An 8,977-nucleotide genomic window follows, 5' to 3' on the forward strand; every position below is an offset into this window, starting at 1 on the left:
AGGCCCGGCTGCGTCTGTCGGGGTGCTGGAGCGCGGCCCTCCGCGGGAGGGGGAAGGCACGGGCCGAAAGGAGACCCGGGGCGAGGAAACAGGCGGGCTGACTCGAAGGAAAGCCGTCAGACGGCACGCAGCGCGGGTATCCGTGTCCACGAGCAACGTTTTGCTCGTCTGTAATCAGCGTGGTAGGAGCGAGCCTTTGAGGGGGGGTTTATCCGGGCAAATGTAGCGTTTAAACAGTTCCACAGGAGCGTACCGCCGAAAGCTGGACGGCTGCGGGTTGGGGAGCGACAGCCGGGGGCCTGCGGGTGCGGAACGTGGGTGTGTGAGAGCGAGTCGGGACAGCGGTGGTCCTTCCGTCGGATGGCGGGACTTAGCTGTAGTTAGCCCGGGTTTGCTCCGTGTAGAGGAGCTGCGCTGTTTGCTTGTTCAGTCTGCTTGCGGATTGCTCTCCTTACAGCAGGACTGGGGGGTAATGCAGAAGTTAGACCTTTGAGGTGCGAGGGGATTGACAGCTGCTCTGCTTTTGGGTTTTTTTTTTGAGCTCCTGCAGTGCCTTGTTTTTTGTTTGCTTTTTTGTCTGCCTGTTTGTTTTAAGACTGCTCCTTGCAGGTAGAGCTGTCCCTGCTTGGAGCTGTCCAAGTTGCGGCAGTATTCCCGAGTTACTTGGTGCAGTGGGTATTGCTGGGTACTGTAACTGGCTTAACAGCATCATGAGATATTAGACTGTGAGTGAAGGCTCTTTCTTTGAGTCTCTTCCCACAGCAGTAACTCTTGCTAAGCAGGAATCCTTCTGTATTGCGAAAAAACAAGGTGAAACAGGGTAAGGGTCTTCTGCAATGCTCACATGAAAGTAGAATAGTAAACAATAAAGTGTTCGGTGTGTTTCATTCCAGAATATTGTTCACTTCTTTGTTTTAATCTGATTATTCCAAGTGTTGTCTTTTCTTTATGTCATTACTCTTTTTCCAAAGCTACTCTGCTTTTTCTTCTGTTTTCAAAGAACCACTTCACTTGGCTCACACAGAAAACAACAAAGAATAATCTCATTGGAGAAACCTTCCCTCACAGCAGCTACTGCTAATTATATTAGCCATGTAAGCTGGCACAAGAATTTGACATATGTAAGCTGAATATGACTATTCATAGGACTGTAGAATGGCCTGGGTTCAAAAGGATCTCAATGATCTCAATTTCAACCCCCCTGCTATGTGCAGGGTCGCCAGCCACCAGACCAGGCTGCCCAGAGCCACATCCAGCCTGGCCTTGAATGCCTCCAGGGGATGGGGCATCCACAACCTCCTGGGGCAACCTGTTCCAGTGCTTCACCACCCTATGGAGGGTTAACTGTATTGATATACCAATATAAGAAAAGGCTGTAGGTATTTATTGGCATAACCTTTGTCATGGTTTTGTGCGAACCATTGACAATCTTACAAATCTGTGGATGATGAGCTTTAGTGGCATTGCTGCTGGCAGAAGAACTTTTTTGACTGTGGCTTCAGTTATGCTCTGAAAACATTCATGCAAACAACTGAAATATGGAGCAGTTGTTTCAGAATTTTAATTTTTGGATATATAGGTGCTGCTAATGACCCTGATGCTGTTAAACTTGCATGTTTGGATTTCAAATGCTTGGGTGAATTGTGTAAGAAAAAATATTAGATGATAGTTCTGTAAATTAGCAACTGTTCATGGAGGCTTTACACATCACATGTGCAAGGTGAATTCTTGCATCGTATAATGGGAGTGAGTGTTCTCTGCTACTGGATTTTGTGAAAATATTCAGGACTGTAGCACTGTTCAAAGACTTTCTTGAAGTGTTTTCAGAGAAGAGGTCAAAATCTGTTAATGTGATTTGTATATCTAATTCCTCCTTTGCGTATGCAAGAGGATACCTGTAGTATTTCTTAAAGAAGGTCATTGGATGTGTTTGGACTATTGTGTATATTATTTCCTAGCAGTTACTTGTTGAATTCTCAAATCAGCATTTTTTCCACATTCAATCATTTGTAGAAGCTATTTCTCTGTGCTCCTAACAGTTGTAATGGGTAATACAGCTAGGTGTTCGAGGTATGAGAACAGAAATCTGAGGCAGAAAATGTGTGGTTGTTTTTTGTTGTTGTTTTTTTTTCCCTCTTGTCCTCTCCTGGAGTCACTTGTGCGATGGAAGTGCTTGCTGTGTGACATAAGGTGTGCTTTAGAGAGGAATCGTGACCACAGGAATCTCTTCTACCTAGAGAGGAATGGAACTCCGCAGAACTCCGAATTACTGATTTCATCTTGTGGGGGTGTTTTCCTGTTCCATATCTGCTGTGTGTTTTGGTAACCTCAGAGGGCACTGTTAAATAGAAAGGACTTTGCAGCTATCAGGTTGATTCGAGCATCAGGTTTTGCTTATTTAGTAAAACAAAATGCTTTTATATGTATATTTACTTTTGTGGGCTAACTATGGCAGGAATGAAAGGATGTTTGCTCCTTGTGATGGTCTTTCTTTCAGTTTGAGCAGAGCCTTTAACTTGGACTTAGTTGAGCTTCATGCTTAGTTTAGCATGCCCTAGGTAAAGGTGTAAGGGTCATCTCAGGACTAGGAGTAGTTTCAGCATTTCTGTGCAGAGCCCATCAGATAACGACAGCAGGTTCTGGGTGTTCCAGGAGTTGACCCATCTCTGTGTCTCAGCTTTGTAGCTCTTGCATTGGGGGCACTGTGACCTGTGGCTTGCGTGAATCAAGAGGTTCAGCAAGAGATCATTTGGAGTCCTGTCTGGCACACCAGCCAATCGGAGCAGGTTACAGGGATGTTCTGTTCCAGTGGAACTAAATACTTGCTGTGAGAGCACCATCTAGAAGCATGAAGCCAGCTTGCATCCTGTGCTGCTGCTAAGTGAAAGCTAACAAGGCCTGCTGGAAAGAGCATCAGGTCTTCATTTTGATTGCTTCTGATGATAGTTGTGGTGATTTGGAATTGCACTTACTCATTGATCGTTGAGTTGTTCTGTTTCCTTACTGTTACGTTGCACCTCATGGTGCGTGTTAGTAACAACCTCCAACATATTAGTAACAGCCTTCCACCTAAGCGCTGAAGTTCCCAGCTAACTGATTCTGCCTTTTGTCACTGACCTACCTGACATGAGCCCTATCCAGCATTCTTGGGTATGAATGCAAATAAAAATTTCCCTTTCTTGCTCAACTTCAGACCCCGTCTTTCCGAAGTGAACGTTAGTGTTGTCTGACAAGCCAAAGGCTTTATGCCAGTACCTTCACCATCAAAGAATTCCTCAAACACTGGTGTAGTTGACCAGTTCATGACACTTAGCAATTTGAACAGGTAGCAGTCATCTGTGCCTCAGCGCTGTGCCAAAAGTGAGAATTGGAGCAATCTTCCACATTCGTTCCTTAGTTCCTGTGTTGACGTACCAGCTGCTGCTGAAAATCTGTGAAAGCTCATCTATGGAACTGAGGTTTGCCTGAATACATCACACTGAATCTCTTAATCCTTCTAGAGACGTATTGGACTCTTGAAAGATGCTCTGGGAATAACTAAAAATTCAACTCTTCTATTGTGAAGAATTAAATGATGCTGGGATTCTGCTGGAGTCCCCAAACATTAACACTCATTCTTACAGACTTAATTTGCTTAGAAAGCAGTCATCCTTTATTCAGAATGCAGGAGGAAGCTCTTCACTCAGAGGGTGGTGAAGCACTGGAACAGGTTGCCCAAGGAGGCTGTGGATGCCCCATCCCCTGGAGGCATTCAAGGCCAGGCTGGATGTGGCTCTGGGCAGCCTGGTCTGGTGGTTGGTGACCCTGCACATAGCAGGGGGTTGAAACGACATGATCATTGTGGTCCTTTTCAACCCAGGCCATTCTATGATCTCCAGAACAGAACAAGCATCTTGAAGTCACCCACAAAGGTTAGTGTAGTGAAGAGTCAATTAGAAGCTGATTTGAAGTGACTTTCTCTCATAGAGGAAGTCTATGAAGTTCTGCTTAAGCTGAAATTATTCTTGACCCATTACAGGAGACAAACTAGACAAAAACTGTGGACTATGTTAAAATAAGTTTTCTGAAGTTAAATGATCACCATTGTGTACTGAGCTGTTTTCTTTGAAGGTTTTGTGATGAAACACTCATAAGAAAGAAGAGTTTGGTGACTCATGGGAGCATACTTCTAACTCTTTTGACTTTACTGCCTCTAGGAATATGAAAGAATTTTGAAGGTAGTAAGTCTGAAAACCAAACTGAGGCATGTGCAGATGAGACTGGGAGCCTTTGCTCTTCCACTGATTGGCTCAGCGCATTCCATTTCTCATAGTTGAGATAGAGGTGATACCTTACTTTCTCTGAAGAAGTCTTGATAAAGAACAGAAATAACAACTTTCAGAGGAATATGAATCTCTTTTTAAAATATTTAAGCCTGTATTTCAGAACTCACTTCATCAGTAAAGCATTCCAGTATTTTTTCAGTGATATGCTCTTAGGAGAAGATTCAACAAATTTTGCCATACAAGGCAAATACAACTGTGCGTATTTAAGGACCGAAGGCATGTGCAGACGCTGGGTTTAAATGAACAAATCACCTGAAAGTCAATATCAGGAAGACACTGACATTTATTTTTGTCAAGAAGAGCAGTTGGGTCACCATCTATGTTTTGTTTTAAATGGAGTTCACAAATAGATTTTTCTGGAGGGCAGTGAGGGGGTGTTAAGGTGACTTTAACACTGAGAATTATGTTTTAGAGGAAGAAGGAAAGGCTTACGAGGGCTTAGAACTGGGATCCCCACAGAAAGGCATTGAGGGATGGCACAGGCAGTTCAGTATCCAGATATGAACTGTGAGACGTGCTCTACAGCGGGTCAGCTGTCAAATTAAGGATGTTTATTTAATAAAAAAGAAGATAACTTTAAATTGTATTTGTTTACATGATGTTTTTGGCAGACTAGCTATGATTGTTCGCTTTATGAATTTTTGGAGGGGCAGTATGTAATTGCATTCTTAATAGTGATTTCAAACTTATAACTATTAGTGTACTTTAGAAATAAGTTAATCGAAGGCAAGTGAGAGTGGGTCTAAGTGAGAAACTTAGAGAAACATGAAAAAATACCACCAAGGTAAAGCTGATATTTGGGACAGAAAGAGTTGCCTGACAGGGTAGTGAGATTTTGTTTTTTCATTCATACTCAGTAAGTACACTGACTTCTGTATATCTTGTGTATTCATACTTCACTGGATAATATTTGAATCTCGGTACACTTTTAGAGTTTTGATTTGATTTTTTTATGGTATAGGGGTAGGGATGAGAATAATGGACTAACTGACTTTCAAATAACTTCTAGGTAACTGGAGGCTCCAGTGGAATTGGAAAATGTATTGCTATTGAATGTTATAAGCAAGGTGCTTTCATAACACTGATTGCAAGAGATGAGGTAAGCATATTTGTATTTTTGCTGGCTACACTATATTAATGAAATTGGTATGGTTGAGGAGTAATTTGGGAATTGATAATTACTCTTTTTTTTTTTCACTGTATGCTTTAAGGTGGTCCTAATAATTTAAATGTTATGTATTTTCAGAGTAGAGATGGCTGCCTTTTTAAGAAGTGTATCCTAACATAGGATTTGTGATAAGCTTGCATTAAAACTCTTCCATTGCTATCACATGGAGTTGATGTTTTGATTGTATATTCATAAATCTCTAAGATGAACACAGGAAAGTGTTATCATTAGCTGATGATAATGTTTTTTTTTTTTTTTTTTTAGAGAATGTTTCTAGGGCTTCTTAAAATACTGAAGACTAATATGTTCTCATAACTGAGGTGCTTTAGCTGTTCTTATTATCCATTTCAGAACAAGCTGTTACAGACAAAGAAGGAAATAGAAAAGTACTCTGTTAATGACAAGCAGGTAAGATCACTGCTACCTGTAACTGTTGTGTTTCAAGATAGTCACTTCAACATAGCTTTAGTAGTCTGGTTTTTAAAACCAAGCTGTTTGATTAAAAATAGGTGAGGCCTCACTTGAATTCAAAAAATTCCAATCTGTCTACGTGTGGTGTTCCAAACTCTGCTACATTTGATGTTGCCTGGTTTAGTACACTAACTTTTTTTTTTCTCAGAGAAAAAGATTGGTATCTTCAGCTGTAGGTGTAATAGAATTTTTTTGATAGCTGCAATTTGCTGTCACTTGATAAATGTTTGCATTGTTCAAGATTGAAGAGAATAACCTACTTTTTTCAAGTCTCTCCTTGAGAGATCATAAATGCAGCAATCGTAATGGGGAATGAATTTAGGTTCTTATTTTCAGATTTTGTTCCCTATGTTGTGCTGTGTATTGCTTTCTCCTGGCAAAGCACTGAGGTTTCTAAACACTGAAGGTACTTTGGTGAATAAACAGTGTACTCACGCTTAATGCACTGTTTTAGTGCATTAATGCTTGCTGGGCTACCAGCTGTTAAAATAGGGCAGCTTTCTGTGTTCAAAAAACACAACTTCAAGATGAAATACTTACTTTTTTTTTTTCTTGATACTCATAATCCAAAGGAAAGGGGAAACAGCGTTGAGACCACTGCATCTTTGATTTCCTCTTTCTTGTGTTCCAGAAATTGGTTCTTACTTTCATTGTTACAAATGCAAGCAATTTGTTTGTGATAAGGAATTTGGAGTCTATTGGATGCAGTAAATCACTTCTGTAGTCTGGTAAATTAGGAAGTTGCATATTCTCTTGAAAAAGAAGCAACGGAGGAAGATGAATATTGGGAAGCAATAATGCTAGTACTAGTACTAGATAAATGAAGGTATCAAGCAAACTCAGTAAGATTCTGTCTTCTCTCGTTCCTGTCAAATGGCTCAAGCTGATCTTTCTGTGCATGTTGCCTTACTCAGATAAAATTTATCTTGTAATATTAAGTCATGTGAGGTGAGGAGGAGCAACATTTTGTCCCCTTTTAAAACAAATCAATCCCGGTAACAGTTTTCCTTTAGCTGCTTGATTGGCAACAATGCACATAGCAGAGGGCTGAAACTAGATGATCATTGTAGTCTTTTTCAACCCAGCCATTCTATGGTTCTATGATCTAGTCTTTTCCCAGGGTTGATGATGAATTTTGTCAAACACTGTCAAAATGCTCTTGTTAAAAATCTGTCCAAGCTAGACAGATGAGGGCTTACATTTTTATTTTCTTAAGAAGAGTACTAGGTACACCCTCAAGAGTTTCAGTTAAAATTTCACTAAGTTCAAGACTGAACAAGCTTCAGTGTGGGCTAAACAGGATTGTTTTAGCACTAGCAAATTTAGACTTGTCCATACTTCATCTGGCTGTAGTGGGAGTGCCCTCGTGTACCTATTGTTGAGTTGTAGTCATTGTCACAGGGAAGACTGTCTGTTCTAAATTCAAAGAACACGAATAGAAAAAGCAGGGTGTCTGGAGCAGCTGATAAGAAGCTGACAAATGAGGGCAGCTGAACAGACAGAGGCTGTACAAGAAGATTGCTGAAAGCATGGAGTTGTCTGGGATAGATTGGCAGACCACAGAGGCTGTTACATTTGCAAGATGTCAAGCGAGGGAGCAAAAATCCAGAGGAAATACCAGTTTTTACCTGATTATATGCTGTATGCATTCTGCTCACGTATGTATATGTAAAACTAAGTTGCATTGAGAACCAGGATTGTGGTGTCTACATACCTTTAGGTGTTTGATTTGGCATGTTTTCTCTGAAAGACATTTATATGTGATTTATTTAGAATGCTGACAGTGCAGCCTTTACAAATAAAGGTGTGCAGTGGAATGAAATACTTGCCCATTAATTTTTTTGAAAGTTTTAAAAATCCCTTTCCTAGTATGGAATATTCCTAGTGATTTTGCTGGGAGTGGAATTAAACTTTTATTGAGAAATAAATGCTTCAGGAATGATCAGGCAGTGCTCTACTAGAACAAAAGACGAGGAACTGGAATGAGGATATTAGACTTCCTGGCAGCATAATCTGTTTATTAGGACCACATTCACAGTGCACGCTCTGGACTGGAGGTAATCAACTTAATGTAGCAGAAAGGAAATACAATAATAGAAGCAAAAAGATGAATTGTATAATGTGCTGGTAGCCAATAAAAGCTTTGGTAGTTCCTGAGTATAGTGTTCACAGTATGATTAACTGATCTGTGGCCCAATGTCCAATTTTCATATGGAACTGTGATTTTTTTTTAATTTTTTCTTTAACCTTGCTGATCTTGTGAAGGCATGCAGATAGTAAATGAGCTGTTATTTTTGTTCTCAAACTTATGGTAAAGATAAATATTTCTAAAATCTAAAAATGCCCTGAGGAGAGATGCTTGCTGGCCAACCAATAACTTGCACCACAAGTTTACTCCGACGTCCAGCTATGCACAGTGCTGGAAGGCAGGAATAGCCAACCTGCTGCACAGGAACGGCAAGCAGATTCTGTTTATGTAGCTGGGAAGTGTTGCAGTCTGACCAGAGGCAAAACTGACAAATGACTAGCTGCCAAAGCAGTTAGTTACACTTTGGTAAGCTTTTCTTCATTTTTGTTGGCATGCTTTATGACAAGTGACCCTGATGGCACTCGTTAGAAACTGGTGATGACTTTATTTCACCTGAAATGAATTTAGATGAATTGAACAAAGTAAAGTAAGGCATAGAAATCAGGATGAGAATATAGGAGTCTCTACTTTTATTATGGTATGTGATTGCTTCTCATTTCAAGAGGCTGAGTTGCCCCTGAACTTTGCTGATTGTTTAGCAGAGAGGATAGTCTCTTTGTAAATCCCTGGCCAAGCTGGAGTTGGCAGTGATCTTACAGTTGGTGATACCCCAAAGTCAGTCCTCCTTTGGCTGGAAGTTGACTGGAAGGTGCTTCAAAACTTAGGTTCTGAGATCATGTTGCTAAATGTAATCACTTTTAAAGAAAATCAATACCTAACTTCCAGCTGCGACAAAACTTAAGATGTTGCTGTCTCTTTTTTTTT

The 8,977-nt window shown here is 40.6% G+C and overlaps 1 protein-coding gene across 1 annotated transcript in view; it reads left to right on the plus strand.

Moving 5' to 3' along the window:
- KDSR (3-ketodihydrosphingosine reductase) overlaps positions 1-8,977 on the plus strand; it is a 24,357-nt gene that overhangs the window by 3,783 nt on the left and 11,597 nt on the right. Inside the window, exons 2-3 of the mRNA XM_010708465.2 lie at positions 5,335-5,424; positions 5,845-5,901. Of these exons, the coding sequence (XP_010706767.1) occupies positions 5,335-5,424; positions 5,845-5,901 (147 nt within the window). The remainder of the gene's footprint in view (positions 1-5,334; positions 5,425-5,844; positions 5,902-8,977) is intronic.

Source organism: Meleagris gallopavo, chromosome 3 (genome assembly GCF_000146605.3).
Source record: "Meleagris gallopavo isolate NT-WF06-2002-E0010 breed Aviagen turkey brand Nicholas breeding stock chromosome 3, Turkey_5.1, whole genome shotgun sequence".
Classification (NCBI taxonomy): Eukaryota; Metazoa; Chordata; class Aves; order Galliformes; family Phasianidae; genus Meleagris; species Meleagris gallopavo.